The 20,095-nt window shown below is 40.2% G+C and overlaps 2 protein-coding genes across 3 annotated transcripts in view; both read right to left on the minus strand.

The window, feature by feature from the left end:
* rpl15 (ribosomal protein L15) overlaps window positions 1–20,095 on the minus strand; it is a 224,637-nt gene that overhangs the window by 8,415 nt on the left and 196,127 nt on the right. The gene's annotated exons all lie outside the window — the stretch shown is intronic.
* Window positions 16–18,439, minus strand: ube2e1 (ubiquitin-conjugating enzyme E2E 1). Of its 2 annotated transcripts, none has more exons than XM_018701247.2 (6): window positions 18,347–18,439; window positions 16,997–17,158; window positions 16,356–16,406; window positions 2,491–2,623; window positions 1,813–1,960; window positions 16–566 (listed from the first exon to the last, which is right to left on the minus strand). In XM_018701247.2, exons 2-6 carry the CDS (start codon window positions 17,149–17,151, stop codon window positions 469–471), a joined length of 585 nt encoding a protein of 194 aa, XP_018556763.1. In that variant the 5' UTR covers window positions 17,152–17,158; window positions 18,347–18,439; the 3' UTR covers window positions 16–468. The 2 variants fall into 2 exon arrangements, with proteins under 2 accessions (XP_018556763.1, XP_050934830.1); XM_051078873.1 differs by lacking the exon at window positions 18,347–18,439 and adding an exon at window positions 18,045–18,209.

Raw genomic sequence — 20,095 nt, forward strand, 5'->3', positions numbered from 1 at the left:
GATCAAACAAAGATGGATGCTTCAGTTGGTCATGTTTAAGTCTTTAAGGGAGAAACGTAACAGTTTGTCATCAGTACAGAACACAAGTAACAACCAATATCCATCCATATCTAAACATGTCTACATGTGTAAAACACTCAAAGACCAGGAGTTTAGAGGGGGAAGCAAACACCAACTGGAACTTTTGATGCATGTGAGAATTTACACTGACATAACTGACTGAGAATCATGCTGTGACACATTTCATTTAGCAGTTTAGTATTAATGTCCATCTTCAAGCACAAGCTAAAAAAGACAAAATGCATTATTGCCAAATTTGATTATAGTTGGGCTGGTGATAACTTAAAAAATACAATAAACAACAAAATGTCAGGAGTTAAGACTTCAATTCTGAGATAAAAATCACCCCCCTCCCCCAGTTCACGCCCCGACATCCCCGACTCATCACACCAGCAGCTGCTCTGGTGATTATGTGGCGTAGCGTTTGGTCCACTGTTTGGCTATCCTGTCATGTTCAGGTCTGTTTGTTGTGTACTGTGTGGCGATGCTTCCAACCAGAGGGTCGGCTGTGAACAGATAAACAAAACATGACATGAATATTTCTGCATTTGTTTCTTTCAATCAGACAACTGCTCCAAGGTTTTAAGCTAAAGCGCTCCGATACTAGCAACACAAAGGTTAGCGCAGTATATTCTGTGCAAAACTAATGCAGTCTAGTACAACTCTCCTGCTATTAATCCTCCCATTCAACTGTATGGGCACTTTTGAGGCTGCAGTTTATGGTGCTATTGAACTGTACTGTGTTGCACTCACAGTTGTTTCTATTATTTTGCCTACAGTGTAGAAAAAGAAACTAATGATTCATGTTCTTGATGATGTTGATAATCAATAAAATTCTACTTTTGTAACACCTTCCCAAAGTTTATGTGCTGCAAAAGGCATAGAATATTTTAACTTCCAAAGGAGGACACAACAGAAAATGTTTGTGTTGGTTTTAGTTTGGTTCACAACAATACCACCTGCAGACTGTATGGTACTGTATCGTTACATCTGTTTCTTACATGTTGTAGTTCCATTGTCAAAAATCCAGATACCTTGAAATACAGGATACATTTCATTTGATGTATTTTCATATTTAAACTGGTTCTTTGTCAGAGAATATTTCAGAATGGGATAACCTGCACAAATGGCATTGGTCAGATATCCACACAGTGTATTCATGTATGAGTGTGTGTGTGTGTGTGTGTGTGTGTGTGTGTATGTGTGTATGTATGTGTATATAGTGTATATATATATATATATATATATCCCAAACCATAGAAAACTGCTTACAAATAATAATGAATAATGAAAGAGTAAATTAATTTACAAAATCTAGACTTTGAAACAGTCAGACAGGCTTAACCTAGTGATATGAGCCTCTTTAATATGAGATGAGTCACAAAGTAGTTTTAGTGGTAATAAATTAAACTGTAAAATCCTTTAGTTAAAGTCCTGTAAATCATCTAAGTGTGTAACTGTGTGTTTCATGACCTCTAACTAATCTAAGGGGAGTTACTGCTGATGTCTGCTCTCTCAAATGAACTGTGTTTTAAGGAGGAATATTCTGTTACTGCAGTTAATAAGAAAGGCAGAAATGAGAAACTTCTCCATCTCAAAATTATACACTCTTTGAAACTTGACATGTCTTGGGAACAAATACATTTTAAATAGGAAAGCATAAACATATTCAATACGGATACAAATATCAGCTCTCAGCAGATTTAGCTGGTCTAACCAGGCTTGTGTGAGTGTGTGTGCTGCAGTTCTCACCAGGGTTACAGTCAGTGAGCAGGGAGCAGATGGACAGTAGGACCTTGGAGATGGTGAGAGCAGGACTCCAGTTGTCCTTCAGGATGTCCAGACAGATCACCCCCTGACTGTTGATGTTACAGTGGTAGATCCTCGTACGGAACGTCACCTGGACACACACACAAAACAGAAACAATGACTCTATCCGCACATTTAATACATTTTGTTCTCTTTTGGATGCCAAACACAATGGGAAAAAAAACACCTCTTTTGTGATGCATCTTATCAGACTGTCATCTAACTGTGTTGTTAAGTATCACACCTAACCTTATCTGCCCAGTGGGTTACATTCATGCTAAAATGAAGAGCAGTGCTTAATAATTCAGTAAAGCCCTCATGTCATAATTTAAAATTTAAAGTGTGAATGGACTAGAAACGTGAGGTCATAGTAAATCTTTGCAGTTTGATACTTGAAATTGTCTCCCTTTAGGAGGTGTTGTCACATCCAGAGTTGAGAGATCCCAAATATCTGTGAGTTTGTAGGAATTACGATTACTATGAGCTGCTGATTTCACTTGGTTTTGTGCCCCCTAGTGAAAAATATGAAAACGACACCTCTCTGACAAGAGTTGCATCAGTGCATGATAAACAAAACAGGGTGTGCTGGATGTTAACGTCTATTTAAAATACCAGTTTCACCTTGGGTGGTTTGAAGGGGTAGTCTGGTGTGAAGGCGATGTCCAGGAAAAACACTCCTCCCTCGTACACGGAGCCTGGAGGGCCCAGGATGGTCGACCTCCACTCATAGATGTTGTCTCCTTTAGGTCCAGCACTGTTGGCACACAGGAAACATTTATTCTGGATTAACACCTGGATGCTACATGTGTCTTTCACAGCCAAAAACAAGTTATAGAACCCAACTTTACCACAAAACTTCAATTATATGTGACTGTGACTCATTCATAAGGTACAATGTCTTAAGTAATTGTCCCATAAAAACCTCTTTCTTCTGCAGGCTACTCGACTGAGCTTTCTGCTCAAGTGTCATTTATCTTCCTTCAGGATTGACGCACTTCCCTCCGAGCCTGAACACACCAGCCTTTACCCTAACCCAGCTCCCTGATCAAGCTTTCATCATCCTCTCCTCTGCATGTCTGCTGCTCCCTGTGCGCTCTCAAATACTGAGACATTTACATTTCACTCTCATCTTCATCCTCACAAGAGCCAAATCATCCAGCACAGCATCCACTGGCTGCTGAAATATTTGGAAAATGCATCCTCCAGTCTGTCAGACCACTGCTGCTGAATGACCCACCACAGCTGATAGCTTAGCTTAGCATAAAGACTGGAAATAGGAATACAGCTAGCTTGGGTCTCTCCAAAGGTTACAATACCCCAACCAATACATATGTTCTCATTTGTTTAATTCATTAAAAAAAACAAAAAAACAACAACAACATGTCAATGGTTGCCTGACAACCACAGTAAAGACAACATTCCAGTAAACTGCTACACCAAGACCTTTGGCAGAAGAGAGAGATTCCTCTCCTGACATCAAGCCAGGATCAAAGTCCAACCTCTCTGCCAGGTCACTGCTATGGCACCTTAACTCGTCCCATCACAGCAGCTCTATATCCAGGCTAACAGACACACAGTGAACACTGCTGTGGAAGTGTATCTGAAACCACTTTCCAGTGCCAGAATATAAACTGAAACTGCTTTGATGTGCCACAGAAGATGGCCTATAATCTAACCCATACATTTAAATATGGTAAATGCTATAATACAATGTATCTTCCATTGTGTTATTTTAGGATTAAAAGTCTTTACAGTTGACAGTGTACAAAAATACAAGACTCTGAGCCAAATTTCAAATTGACAGTGATTATCACAGTCCCTGCCTTTGACCTGGACCTTAAACTTCTGTATTTATTTTTTCTCTCGCTCTTTATCTTCTTCTCTGTCTTCTACTGAGACTCATTCTGTAAGTCATGCAACATCTGCTGAATGACTAAAACGTCTATAATTACCATCTTTCAGATGTTCTGCTGCCAAAAATCCTTCCAAACATCTATTCCTTAATATCTTATTGGTAATTCTTTAAAACAATAAAGTGCAATGGCCTGTGTGAGTCATTATGCCAACAGAGTGGGAAGTGATAAAAAGAAAAAGATCAACACAATTTCATTTGCCTGTGGAGATAAAACTGAGGAGTAACAGAGCTGACAGCTACAGCTGCTTCACAAGAGCCTTGATTCAACAGCAGCTTCTGTTAGTGTTTTAACGGTGGCAATGTTTTCACATAATTGACTGCCTGGTGAAGCACCTAAAATACCCTTTGCAGTTTGCCATTTCATTTTAATAAGTAGAGCTCTTCAAGCATGTTTGTGGGATAAAAATGAAAGACTTGTTTCAGTGGGAAATGGTACATGCAAAATGCAGTGCACAGAAATATATTTAGACAGAAATAATTTGAATATTTAAACAAACAATATAATCCATTATTCAAACACTTACTCTCCGCACTGCTTGTGTAATAAGTAGCTCCTGTATGCTGCCTGTCCAGAGTAATGACAGGAGAGGTAAACAGTAATCCTATTTTCTGAAGGAGATGCTCCACTCTGCTCACACTTTGTCATGAGAATACAGAGACACAGCCACATAAGAAATACCACTTTTTTGAGCATCTGAACTTGTATTGACACTGCTGACTACCAGAACATCTCACACTTTGACAAGCAAGAATCACCAACAGGACAGACAACTTAATCATTTCTATGTCTCCAATAGGTCTGCAAAATGTATTATTGTTCTGTCATATGAAGTTCAGTAGTAGATTCTGATGAGGGGCCAAGAGATCAGAACAGATTCATAAAGCGGGCAGCTTCTACTCTCCTACATGGTATCTGTCTATGGCTGTAAAATGAAAGCCAGAAAATGTACATGTGTAGAATTCAACAAATGTGACGGAGATTTCCACAGTCCAGGACCAGATTAACCTACCAGGCGCCTTGGGCCTGCCTTTTACTGGTGTAACTGCAGAGCAACACAGACACACCAGGCACAAGTATCAATGCTTACAATGGTTTATGCCACTTGCATAGGTTACAGCGTAGGCTCTGAATGGATCCTATAAAGGAGTATAAATGAAGCTTTGAAGGGAGAGATGCTGATGCGTTTGTGGTACACGTCACACCTCTGATTCCAGAATGCTGACATGCAATCTAACATCATACAGAGGGACGACATTACCATGGCTTTGTTTGGTTCAGATGGCATACTGCAGGAACTTCTTCATGACAATATAGTGGGATGTCCATTTAAGAGAGGCGACTGTCAGCAGTGACTCCAGTCTGCACTGTGATTTCAAACACTTCACTGACAGACCTGAGAACCACACTGAATTATACTGAACCAGATAAAAACTTCACCTCTCTGTCTGTACTCTCAGCACACTCCCACTCTCACACACTGCACACACACACACACACACACACACACACACACACACACACACACACACCATTTCGGTCTGTCCTGTCAGTGTGTCAGTCTGAATGAGGGCATAATCTGTCCACTAGAGAGCACTAACAAGTTAATTTTGACAGTGTAAACAGCCCCAGTCAGTGTGTATTCATTACAGAGGAAACTCCTGGGATCTCAGTATCAGTCAGTGTTTGGTTTTCAGATTTTTTATTTATTTATTTTTTTATCCCAAATATAGATATCTTTATTGGCCTAAAAAAATCTAGGGCTTCAACAGATGATTCTATTATTATAGAATGAAGAAAAAACAAGAAAATAGTGGCAAATGCCCATTATAAGTTTTTTACAATACAACTGACAATATAACTTGTTTTATTTGTCCAAATATCCAAAACCCTAACTTTGCAATTATGTGTGACAAAGCACCAAAACTCTACATTTGAGAAGCTGGTACCAGGGAATTAGTTTGGCATTTCCACGTTAAAAGATTGTTACAAAGATGACTTCTCTAACAGGTACATTTTAAAAAGTACAGCGATATACCCCAGGCCACACACTGTACTGTGGATTCTTTTGCTACATGAAAAAAAAGTGGAAATGAACTTTGGGTGTATCACTGGACTGTCAAAGAGCGGCAAGCGGTGACAATGCTATGGGTGTTTCTATTATTATGTCCACCCCATTCATATCAGTGACAGAAGGCTAAATAATAGAAACATGTCTCTCACCTCTGTGCTGCCCTCTAATGGACAACACTGAAATGCAATACACCTTGTTTTGTTTTTTTATTTTGGCAAATTCATGTCACAATGAAAAACAATTCACTCAGTTATTAAAAACAAAAAACTAAATAATTGTCATTTACCCTATGTTTTTCATTTAATTATGACAGTGAATACAAACATAAAAAGCAAATACAAATAACAATGTGTACTGTATTTCACTTTATGGCTGCGTTGGATTTCTTTTCACTTCACATTTAAAATCCACTTTACCAAAGCCATTTGCAATTATTCAAATGACCACAAACTATTTGCCACACAGTGAACATGGAGCCTGTGGATCCTGGTGGCAGTTGCACCTTTTGCTCAGTTGGGAATCAAACCTAGGCTGTCAGGACTCTGATGGAAGGAGTCGCCTGTGGAAGGTTTTTACCTGCGGCTACAGGAAGACACTGTATGTAAGTGTTTCAGCTGGTCCTAAATGTTACATCTCGTTTTACATCAAGTGAACTGTTTTGTTGGCGAATTAGAACAGAAAACTATGTAGTGCTGCTGAGCCTGTGACAGTGTGGGACAAGAAGACTGTCAAATGTGCTCTCTCCTGTATCCATTATCACAATGATGACGTAAGAAGGGAAACAATAACACAAAACTGACATGTTTTGATAGACCAATTTACTGTAGATTTATTGGTCACCTGTGTTTTTCTACTCAGTCGCCTGGCAATCTGTCTGTCTACTTCTGCCTGAGTTACAGTCGCCTTGGTCAGCGGTGCTGGCTCTGGGGTCTTTGCAATTAGTTTTGTAGAAGCTTGTCATTTTCCAGGAGAAAAAGCTTTCATTACTCGCACTGTCTACCATTGTGTGGGCTAATGCTGACTGACTGATTCACTCAACTGCGACATCCTAAAGTCGAGTGATGGCTGCATTTGTCTCCATTTCACGGAAGCTAAAAGTAACTGTTTAAAGACTGTTTAAATGTCAGTACCTGTAATTGCGTTACACCACTAGTTACTGCCAAAAGTAGTAGTGTTGCAGATTATGATATTACTTTTTAACATGTTACTCCCAACACTAATGGTCAGTCACCCTCAGTCAGCTGAAACTGTTCCAGAGATAAACCTGGCAGCATCAAAGATAGCACTGGTTCCCAGTTTTGGCTTGCAACCCTTCATATACAATAAAGCAATACATGTCTACTTGTTACCTTTTGTTACAGGTTGCATTTGTTTTTAAACAGTACTGCTCCACTTTGAACACTTTAACACACCTTTTCTTTAACACAGAAAAAATATTCCTGTATCATAGAAATATTTTACCATTGTATCCACTTTCTGCTGTGACCCATCTGGGCTCCTGACCCCCAGTTTGGGAACCCCCTGAAATGTATGAATATAATTCATGTGGTAATTGAATGAATTTTTAGGTCATATAATACAAAACATTAAAAAGTCACCATCGCACTTGACATATTGCAGTGTGTACACAAGTGCTGGCATGAGGCCAAGAATGCCCTAAACATTAACAACAAAACCATGTTTTCAGATTTAGTGTGACAGCCATAGAGTGCTACCCAGATGTGAAAATAACAGAGGAGACAGCGTGTCCCTGTCATATAAAAAGACCACATTTGAGTCTCTTTGAGGAATGCACTTCATTAACACCGTGTTACTAGCATTCCTGCAGGGGAACCCTGACCTGAGATGGGACTGCTAATATAAATGTTACTGGGCAGCCCCACTGCTATGTCAGGAACAGATATTGTATCATTTGCCACTGAATCAACCAGACTGAGGTTTCTTTCGCCTGACAACAGAGGCGTTTAACATTCACAGACAAGCCACAAAGAGAGCCTGGGCTTCCTCCCCGCCTGCCCCCGACACACACAAAGGCCACCCAGTGCTTTGTGTGAGCCAGTAATATGGCATGCTATCACTGTGGTCATTCACTTCAATATCGGGGGGGCTCTTCTGCGTCCTCTGTGTACACATGCACTGCAAGGAGACTGCTGACATTTCAGCCGTTTCATTTTTTCTAAGCCTTTAACCTTTCAAAAAGGCACACAGCGGTTTTCCCAAAACTCACTCCTGCAGCACAGCTGAGGAGAACAGTAGCTGAATATGTTCAGTTAGTCTACACAATTCATCTGCTGCAGACACAATGAGCTCCAATACGCAGATATTGATATGCGGTTTTGTTCTCTGTGATACAAACATATAGCACTAGATGAAACAAAAGACTGCTTGAATTTATACATATAAATACACACATAAATACATTCATACTTAACAAAAGAGAGTTTGACAGAAGCAGACTACTGAGGAGAACTCTAGGAGCCAAATGGTTACAGTGCATTTAATGACAATGTCCCTGGATTGATTCCAGCCAGGGACTTTTGTTGCATCCCATACCCTCCTCTCCCCCGTTTCCTGTCTGCCTCTTCACTGTCCATTGTCTAATAACAGATTTTTAAAAAAAACAATAACAAAGCAGCCTGAAATTTTAAATTCTACTCCCTTTTTGTGTGGGTAAATATTTGGAAACAATGTCAAAGCCTCCAGACTCTGAGTAGTCATTTCCCATGGCAGTGGTTGAGACAGCAGAGCAGGCATTGCCACAAAGTGCAGTGCCAATTTCTGTGGTGCGCTGCTGAGTGAAGAACAACACAAGATCTATCAGTGGCATCCCATCAGGACGAGCAAGGCCAGCGGTGCGGACGGGTTAAAGCTAAAAAATAGACATGAATTAGAACGATACCGCAGAACTGCACTCTGTCCCATAAAGGATCTGATTTCACTTGTTTGCATTAATCCTGTCATTTACTGCACTCTTTTGGCCACAGCAGGCTAAGCTATAGCTAGCTACACACAACTGTGCTTGTCACACTGACTTTGACTTGGCTGCCACTGTTCTAAGATCACTTATGATATTGCACAACATCCTTATTCTTATTCTCTCTTCCTGAGCATTAAGGTGTAGCAGTAGCAGTAGCAGGTAAATGAGCGATGTCTTGTTGGTGTAGTAAACAGCTGATTGCACATTGATGGTTTGTGGCCCATCTGTAAAAGTCACCACACACCACTGAGTTACACATACCACAAATGTTGTTATTAGGCTTTTACACATAACATTACCCATCAACCACTGGTGATTTAAGCTATCTGTACCTTAACATGCCTAAATATTTGGCAAACCATCACATTATTGTTATTTTTCATGCATGTTATTTCAACACCCTGGGACTGAAACCCTGTGACTAAAGCTGATAGCGTGTAGTTGTGAGATTCAAATCACAACATGGAATAAATGTCTGTTACGCCACAATCACATCATATTATTCAGACTGTAACTGTGAGCAGCAGAGAGGGAAAAAAACCCATTCATGTCTGCCTGTGGCTTGTAGTTCTGAGTTGAAGATAAAGGGAACTTTTGACAGCATCTCCCACAAGCCCCAAAAAAAAAACTAGTGACAACAAACCACTGGCAACACAAATGCAAAGCAACCGTTGCTGCAGTAAGATAAAATCCAATGTTAACCTCACAGGAATTCAAACATTCAACTACATTAAAGTATCTGGTCTGTATCTGTCTAGTTTTCACTTGTGAACAAACTGCTGCAAATATGTACGACAACTTAAGAAGCTAATTTATGAGACTAATTTATGAGAGAGGCGACCAGTGCATGACCATGTTGGAGTAATGCACCTGTTCTTCTAATATGACTGAAGCTGTCCGGAATTGGAATGATGTAACATTCGTTTTTAATACCTGTCCACACAGATACTGTACCAATTAAATTATAGTATGATATTGTCATTTACAACCAGTGAAGAACATGACCTCTGTTGTCACTGCAGAGATTTTTTTTTCTTTTTAGTAATTACTATTTTGACCTAATACATACAAAAACAAAACACTGAGTGAGGACATATCACTGTAATTTGATTTCTTGGTTAAAACTGATTTAAATTTCAATTTGACTTCCAGTGTGAAAGCTTCACAACTGACCACAAAAGCTCAAAATACATCTGTTCTTTCTTTGACTATTCTTCTCTCTGTACTGAGCAAGTTCTTGTTATCATTCCTCATCTTTAAATGAATCTATTTTTCTAAATCAACACTTTGTATTGTTTCACAGTGCTTTTTATACTCTCAAACCACTGCTGTGCCAGTCCTCAATATACACACTGCCATCAGCACTGGGCTTCATTTTCAATCACCACTATCTGCTTGCAACAGTATTGTGATGACAAGGAGAAACACTGTAATAAGCTGCCTAACTGAGACAATATAATGACTCCACTTCACTTGAGTGCCAAGGAGATTTTGCGCAACAGCACCCCACACCCAACCCCTCCCTCCCCGCAAATTTAATACAATAGCAATCAGCCTGTAAATGTTCTCTCAGTGCTTCATGAGGACAGTGCAGGATGAATATCACATGGTAGCATTCATATTCCTCCACTGAAACAAAGAGTCAGAATGCACACTGATAATTTGTCTTATTACTGGAGCTGGGAAAAATGTTTGGTAACCAATATCATGTTGTTAACACGAAATATAATTTTGTGTGAGTAAATAAAATAATATATGGTCAGTGGAGTTAAATGTGTTCAACTATTATAAACTGCAGTAAGACAAAAATGGTTATAATATGATTCTACTGAATGTCTAGAAATGATAGCACTGAGTTATTATGTTCATGTACTACTTTTACTGCTTATTTAGCAGTGACTGGGCGCTGTGAGGAAGATTAAATGTTAAAGCTCCACATATGGCCATTAAAAGCTGGCAGGATTGATTACACCACACAAAAAGAACAGATGGAACAAAAAACATACTGACTTTGATATTTTTAACAGTGTTGTAACAGCTGTTTTTATGGGTCTGAACTGAAGACCACAGACCACAGATAAATTCAAGCATCCATTCCCTGTTTTGATGAAATCTTAAGCCTTTTGTTCACCTGAGCAGATGTGCACAATGGACCCACAGAGACACACTGTGCACCGTGTTAAGAAATGCAGAGTCTACCACGTGTCATCACCTACCTTCATATATAAATAATTCTGCACAGTGAAGCTCAAACATCCAGGTCAAAGGAACAAGCTGCAAAAAAAATCTGGTTCTTTCTTAAATGAAAATATCTATTCATACCTATTCCTTTTTAGAGACTTCATTCTTCATATTTAATTGAATAGTTTGTACACACACACACACACACACACACACAACTGCCAGGGTTTGCATGTTCAGCTGACCTGCTGTGCACTGACCATAAGACTGAAAACTGACTCTGTTTTACTTATAACTGTTGCCAAATTACACAGCTCTTTCATTTTCATACCTATAAAACCCAAAGTATATGTTCACTGAACAAAAGAAACAAGTCAAAACAAATGTTCCCTCAACAGAAGCTGACACACAAGAACTTTCCAAAATAAAACAACCAACTTGAATGGATTTAAACCAAGAACTATCTGATAAGAGAATAAATTAACAAGATTAGGAATCTAACCAGACATCTGATGCCTATTTTCAGGACTCGACAGTATTGGATACTGTCAGTTCTACAACACAGCTGGCAGAAAAAAGTAACAAGGTTCAATACTCAGCCCTACCTGTAGCTGATAAAATGGAACATCTATTTCCCCTTGCTGCCCAACTAAAGTCTGCCATGCAGAAGGGAAACTTCTTCAAACTTCCATCTGTGCAGCCGCAGCAGCAGCAGATCAGAGCTCAGTGCTGCTTTCAGGGCTTTCCGTAGTAACAGCAGTGTACAGGCCAGCCACTTCCTCTCCAGGGAGGAGGCTTTTTATAGATATGAAGAAGCTGTTGAAAAAACCTCAGTAGTCTCAAACACGCAAGCCGGTAACACACTGCAGAGGTGTGTGTGTGTGTGTGCGTGTGTGTGTGTGTGTGTGTGTGTGGAGAGACCGCTGCTCACATCAGCAGCTAAACAGAGGGATCACATGCAGCACTGATTGCTCCCACCAGGCCTGGCAGATTCTCACTCAACAACTCTTAGCTTAGCTGTATGATCAGGAGAGCCTTTAAAAAACAGATCTGTCCAACCGTATTTAGTACTAATCAGCCTACTGTACACAGCCTCTAACTTTCCTTAGCTGTCATAAGCCACTGCTCTGGAATGTCGGGAATCTCTGACACCCGAGGACCAGGACCCGAGATCCAGTGAACGGTCGCAAGAGGACACAAGGCAGAACGAAAGACAGAGGGAATGAAGTGTGAGTGTGAGGAAGTTAGCAATAAATTAAATAGCTGGTTGAGAGGAAAAAGGAATAATGCATAATGAAAGAGAGACAGGGTGGGAGGGAGGGGGTGAAGCAAGCCTGTGATGTCTGCAGTTCACACTTTAGTGGCAACGAGGCTCTAGAAAAGTGAAAGAGGGCCTACACGGCATTCCCTGTGTGGAGGATAATTCCATTCTGATAAATGACAGATGAAAGACTCAGCGTTAATAAGACAAAGTTTGCCACCAGAGAGGTGCTGATGATAATGGAAATTAGTCAGGGGTAAGTCTTTTCTTCATTAGTCAGTGTCCATTTTAAGAGCGAGGAGGCCCGAAACAACCTTGATAGAAATGAGACAACAACCAACTGACTCATCGACGTGTAATCCATTAAACAGCATCTGCAAGGCGAAGCTGGCCAGCTCCATTCATACCCTAATGAGCAGATTCTGTGCTAAATGAAGCAGAAAGAACCAAAATCCATTAAAAATCCCCTTACTGCACGTGGTGTTGAATGGAGAATTTTCTACAGCGAGGAACTAAACAAAATGAAAAGATGAGGCCTTTCTTCACACTGCTGGTGAGATAGGCAGATAAATCACTCAGGGTACAGTCGCACCACACACTTTATCTCAACTACCAAGCAATGGAAAATGTAAATGCAGATTCCATGATTTTACAGGTGAAATGAAGCATGGCTCGGTCAGAATGACTGCCACTGTGACACATTAGAAAACAATCCAAACATGGATGCTGACATCTACTAGCCAATGCAGAAATCTGGTCATTCAAGATTATTCTCTTTATTTAAGCCTGTTTTCCTGTGAGATAATGAAACTGTCAACCATAGGACAGCATTCTCACACATGTAGACTTAAAAACACTAAATAAGGACAAGACTTGACTGCAGTGAGACATTTTTCTTCTTGCCAACAAATTAAGTGAAAAGACAAAAACCAGCAATGTGATACTGTCTCTCTCAATACCCTTTGACTTCTCTACATTACAGTGTGTGGTCAAGTCATTCCTAATTAAGACAAACATCGAAAGGCTCACAAATACACAGTTTCATTTTGAAAAGACTTAAGTCATTTCCTAAAAACTGGCCACAAAAGTTTTTAGCAATCGTGACTCAAAAAGGGGGAGCTGGAGTATCAGTTGGGGACTATTTTCAGTAGTGGATTAATACATATCTGACTCTCTATTGAGTATTTTCACTCAACTGCCGGTTCCACTGTGGCACTGAGTGAAAGTACATTACAGTGTGTGTTCACTGTAATGAGGGAAAATGTTCTCAGTTCCTAAAATTTTACTCAGAAATGTTGCGTACCATGGTGCACTGTACAGTGTATTTTGCATCATTTCAGGCCATGTTCAAATCTGATTAATTTCTAGTGGAAGGTAAATGCACTTATATAGCACTTTTCTAGTCATATCAACCACTCAAAGCGCTTCACACTCCAGGTCACATTCACCCATTCACACACACATTCACACAGCACTTATATAAACAGTGGTGCAGCAGTCACATTGGAAAAATTCTGTCCTAAATTTCTGACTGTCACAATTTTGATGCAGGTCTTCTTTTGTTCCCAAAGCTTTAAATCAGTGATTAACATGTCTCATAGTGTGATCTGGGACCACCATTTTGACGTGACAACCCAAGGATCCGCTAAGTTTCTCTCACAATAGTCAACTTGCATTAGGAAAAGCTCAGAATCACAGTTTATAGGGGCCTTGACTTGAGACTTGAAAGCAAAAATGTTCAGTGTGATAGTAATTGGACGTCGAGTTGAGATCATTTTCACTAAGCTGTCACAGCCTCCAGCAGCCTTCTGCTACAGCAGCTACAGTGCACATTTTCTTAAAGCTGAGAATTATGATTCTCTCTCTCTCTCTCTCTCTCCCTCTCTCACTCACACATACACACACACACAGACCAAGTAGTGTTGAATGAAACAGCTCCTGGTGAAACCTAAAGCTCCTCTGTGGCCAGAGCTCATCATCTAAATGCTTGTTTTGGGTCTTTGCTGTGGTAACTCGTGGTTCTGAGCTCCCTGCCATGCAATCAGCTCACCTTTATAGTCTAGACATTATGACCTACAGTTCAGACACACACCTCGCCCACTTTACTGCCAACAATCAACAACAGACCTCTCATCACCACATGAAACCTAAAATGTTACAAAAGGTTTGTAAAGGGACGTCAAGTCCTCCTGAACCTTACTTCCTTCCTCTGGACATGTTACACCTCCCCCCAGGCCCTGGCTCTGCTCTGCTCTGCTCTGCGCCCTTACTGTAGCACGGGTGTGCCAATACAGGACTGCAACAGATTTCCCTCAGTGACACGGTACAATTTCATTCACCCTGATGTGCGTAACATACATCAGTGCTCACCACAATCACATCTGTGTCTCGTGTGTATTGTGCAAACATCTCTGTGGCATACAGCATATTAAGTAATAGCAGGAAACTTGTAGGAGCCCCAACACGTGTAACACATGGTAATAATTCATTTTCATGACTCCTGTCTAAACCTGCCTGGCTAGTTTCTAAGACCGGTCATACAGACTAAATTTGGCTAACAAAAAGCTGCCTGAACCTGACTGGACTTAGTACTATCGTTAGCAATGACAAGTAAGAGCAAGGGTTAAAGGTGTAGAGGAAAATATCTAATTATAATTCTATTCATCAGTATTGCGATAAGCCTTTCACAGCAGATATTGTGACCTGTCACAGCAGGAAAAGCACAGGTGTGACTAATGACATTAACGATGGTGCTGTTCAGTTCTAGTGTCTCAGTAAGTTACAGCAGTGTGAAAGTGAGCCAGCATGAACAATATCAGGACCCTGAAACTGATGCAACTAAATGGAATTCAGCCATCACTCTTTTTATTATTTACACCTGTGCTTTCCTACTCTGGCTATCTTTTATCTCTTCTTTTCCAAACAAGTCAAAGAAAAGTCAACTCTAAAGTAAACTTCTACAGTTTGCTTTTCTTTAGAAAAAAGACTTTACTGAATCAATTAACATTCTTCAATAACATTCAAATATAATTTTAAAGTGGCACTAATCCAGCAGCAGCTGGCAGCCCTGCACTTTACCAGTTTAAGCTAATGTTAATGTTAAGCTAACATTAACTTTTGCTCGACCCACTGGCAGAACAGACTGGTTCTACATCTCTGAAATTCAGATGACTGACTGATGATGACTTTTAAAATCATGATATGATGTGCTCAGAAGTAAGAAGACTGAGAGCTGTGTTGATGAATGTTCAGCTGCTGTGTCTGTCATTTCCGGTCATTTCAAAAAGTTTCAGAGTTTCAGAGACAAAACCACCTTTTTAACAGCCCAGACACTGTAATACAGAGCACACATCAACCAGACAGACAATTTGACCAACTCCAAGAATTAACGTTAATTAGCTACAGTTGAGTAGATTTGCTCTCATCTAAACCCTTCACCTCCTACAGCTTGTTGACAAACTGCCACAGCCTGGATTTTTCATATCTTGCTTCTTCATTTAACCAAAAAAATCAAATCAAATCTCTCAAATTTGAAATGTTTTCTTATTAGAAACAGCTCTACTAGACACTTTGCCTTAATAAAATAGTCAACTTTTTTTTTTTTTTTTTTTTTTTAACAATTTTGATTGAACTCAGGAACAGAATATGAACCTGACCAGACATTGGATGCCAGAGCAGTTTTCAACACTCGCTGCTATGATCCAATTTCAAATCAATACCAAAGCAGGAATCAGGTTGAATACTCCACTCTAATTATAATGCACTGGAATGTGAAAATGCTATAAAACAAAGAGAATACTTTAACTCTGGTTTTGTGAGTAAGTGGTGAATGGTAGCCTGTGTATTCCATATATCATGTACTCAAAAGACTGTACTCAGCGAACAGAGGCCGCTCTTGCTGTCTTTCTACTTTTCTCTTTTGACTGACAATAATTGCAATAATTCCTCTTAACACACTAAACATCCTCATTTAAAGAACACAACCACACACTGCCACTGAAACACACACCTCAATGATCCAGATGTTTCTAATGACACAAATTCTCTTTGAAGTGATGGTGCACATTGACACACACTCACCTGCAGTTTGGTGGTGGATCCAATGTAATATCAGCCAGTTCCTTCTGAATTCTGCAAAGACAAATAAAAGGCATGCATTAAAAATAAAGCTCTGATCAGATCCTGTAAATCCATACTCAAAGGCCACACAGAGGCCTGAAAAAAAATCAGATAAACACTACTGTGCAACAAATTTGTCAAAAAGAAACACCTTTTTTAAACAGAGATGTCAGTTGAGGAAATCTTACATGTTGAGCAGGACAACTCTCTTTTAGTGTTAGTGTGAGACTGGTCTTATTTTGGAGTGATGCTCTTAAGGGCCTCTGGTGTCTGTCTTTTCTAAACTGTGCATCATTAACCTAGAATTCAGACAGCAACTCCTGACTTTGTTTTCAGCTGCTGCTGAAGGAGACAAACACTCCCTGAAGACACTGAACATCAGGCCTGGGAATAACATGCAGCATTTAAAAGCTTAAAATGTGGCTGCAAGCCCTTGAACCACTCACTGCAGGCAGTGTGGAATAAAAATACAGAGCAGTATGAATGTAATATAGGTCTTTGAAACTTGTATTATATTGAAAGGTTGGCTGATCTTTATCCAGCTGTCAAAGAGCGACTTCCAGCTGCACCAAATTCCTCGTCCCAGCCACCAGTGCGCTCACCTTTTAGCGCTAGTAGAGAGGAGTTTGGAGGTCTTGCTCATGCTGGCTTTGCTTTCTCGTTTCTTTGGGGTGGTTGTCTCCTGCTGCTGATGATGATGGGTTGAGGATGAAGAGGAGGAAGAGCTGGTGCTGGCACGGGAATCTTCATCCGACATACCGAGCCTGGGGAACAAACAGGGACACAAGATTTAGAGAGGTCCACATTACCTTTTGCTCTAATATATCTTTGTTTCAAATCTAAATAAGTTTATGACAGATAGCTAAAAGATGTGCAAAAAATCTCCAGGCTGCACACCTACATTCTGCATGCCAAATACTTCAATTCTACTGCAGTTACTCATACTCTTTTCCACTAGAAATAACCGTGGGCGGCTGTGACTTGTATGAAGCAACTGAAGATGAAGAAGTTTTATTGACATGTACATGATGTCTGTGGTGCCTGTCCACCGTTTATAGAAGATGCAGGTCCTCCACATCGTTACGTTCATGTTTTATTCAGTAGAAACTGTTGCACATAAACTTAAGGATTTTAAATGAAATCACGCATTCCGTTTTCTCTGTACGTCAACGGTGTTTATCGAGACTATAGACAGCAACCGTGAATCCCACGGTGCATTCAGAGACTCCATAAACACTTCCGTCGTTTTAACTACCAGGCCTGTACTAGATGTTGACCCGGGTTAACTGGCTTCATCAGTTTAAATCGCCGCTCTATGGATGTTACAGAGGACCTCATGGTGCTTATCGGCGGAACATTTTCCTCTTTCATAACGCTGAATTCTGACCTCTGCTAATGTTTGCAGTCGGGCGTTATTTTTAGCCTTGTCGGGCTGCGACAAAGGAAATCATCTAGTGAAATAATTCGGCTAAAGGCCTAGTTCTGCCTGACACCACGGAGCGATACAGGACCACACACCAGACCCGTGCTCCTCGAATGAGTCGAATAGTTCGAAACGGAAAAGCAGAAATACATCGACGGGGCGATGTCGCAGTTGCAGGGAACCCCGACACTACACCTCAACAATTTCCATGCGAATGAAACTTTCACCTAAAGAAGTCAGAGAGGTGTTACAGCGCTGTCAAACTGTCCCCAACGCGTTAAACCCGAATTACGCCATTCAAAACAAGTACAACACGCCGTTCATTTAAAGGCTTTCCTCGCATTTTTAAAGCAATATCCGTCGACATGCAGCTGATCTCAGTGCAGCCAGTCACAGGATGGACCGACTCCTAAATTGTCCTCTGACGGTAACACGGATACATTTCAACTCCCGATACCCTCTAAAGGAGACAAATTGCATAATTGTTCAAATAGAACGCGCTGTAATACAAACATTTAGTAACTGATACCTTTCTTTGTGTGTGTGCACAGCTTATGTGTGTGTGCCTCCGCCGCCTGGACGCACCAGTGTGAAAACACCTACAGTAGAGAGAAACGACGCTTCCGGTCATTATTTTAAGAATAAAAGCACAGGCAAACGAAGGCAATAATATAATATTGGCCATATGCAGGAATACTGAACTGTTACAGCAGTATATATAGGCTAAGTAACCATGAAAATTTTAATGGATGCATCAGAAACATCTATTTCACAAAAAGCGAATGAAAAACAAAAATAAAAGATACCATATACACATAGATAAAATCCTATTCATTTATTTATTTCTAAATAAGTGGCAACAATAAAGTTACAAAACTTAATGTCTTGCGGATGGGAGAGATATGTGTAGAATAATTTTATTCAAATTTGTAAAATTAATATATTTATTCAGTCTAAAATTTCCGCCACCGGCTTGAGAACCCCCATGTCAAGAGTACAGTGGGGTGTATGTTGGTGTATGATGGGGTCAACAGCTGGAGTCGTGAGTTAATATTTGGCGCTTTTATTTTGTAGGGTTCGATCGTTAACTTTCCGGGATTATGGTAAACAATTAACAAGAACTTCACGTTACCGCTGGACGCGTGCCTTTTCTCGCCGGAAGTGTTGGTCCAGCAGCAGACAGACGTCTTGACATTGTCATCTAGACTCATCAGTTCGATTCCTATCACCGCGTCTCTGTCAAAGAACGATGGCATATAGAGATACTCGTGTCATAAACAAAACGAGCTACATTGTGTTCAAGCAATGGAAACATGAAGCCAGACACAACTGTTCAAGACCATTAGCCTTCTCAAAAAGAGAGTTATTAAATCACTCAGAGATTTTTCAGGTAATATCCCTGCCTCTACCTTTATCTAACTTTACACGTTACTTTTCACAGCCCTGCAGCGGGTGTCAGTCACTGATATTGTTTATGTTGAAAATGGATGGTTAGCTTCTACATTCCTGTTTGGCTAGGACTCCTATACAGAAACATTGTTTTAAATGCCTTTCATCATTTTGCTCAAACCAAAGAAGAATATATATCTGCTGTCAACTGTGTTTGTTTGGGAAATTGAATATAAAATACACAGGGATGGTAAATAACTTCCCTTAAGTGAGAAGCATAAAATTACGAGGCCTACTCATTGCTGGGAAGTAATAAAATGAGGCTACTGTTAGCCATTAGCCTGAGTTACTACTCGACACTAAAACAGAGTGACAGTTTTAAAAGGCCATTATGTCGCTTGATAAAATGGCCTAGCATATGGAATGTGTTGTGGTTAAATAAACATTAAACAAAGTGGCTGCCTTGAAAGGTGTGCAGTTATTAAGTGGTACTTTTACTGAATTTTCATAGCGCGTAGCTAACTCTCCTGGGGTTGAGTGAAGCTTCCACAGACATTCCTGGAGAACTGACAGTGAAATGAGAAGTTGCTCAGTTTCTTTTCATGTCTTCAGAGCACATGGGAATTAATCTGTAATTTTACTGAAAACTTCAACATCATCTATGAGCCGTTTACATGTTTCAGTCCTTACACATGGTTTTTGCCTTCATAGGTCCTTCAGGCTGAGGTCATGGCTGCCACTGAGGACACTGAGGCCACACTCTGTATTTCTGCTGTAAATTCAGGGGATAGCAACATGAATGGAGTTTACATGCTACAGTTAGAAACTTTTCACAACACATGGTGAGTATTTTAAAAACTGATTGCAGTGGTTTTTTTTTAACACCTAA

This window comes from Lates calcarifer, linkage group LG3, assembly GCF_001640805.2.
Source record: "Lates calcarifer isolate ASB-BC8 linkage group LG3, TLL_Latcal_v3, whole genome shotgun sequence".
Taxonomy (NCBI): Eukaryota; Metazoa; Chordata; class Actinopteri; family Centropomidae; genus Lates; species Lates calcarifer.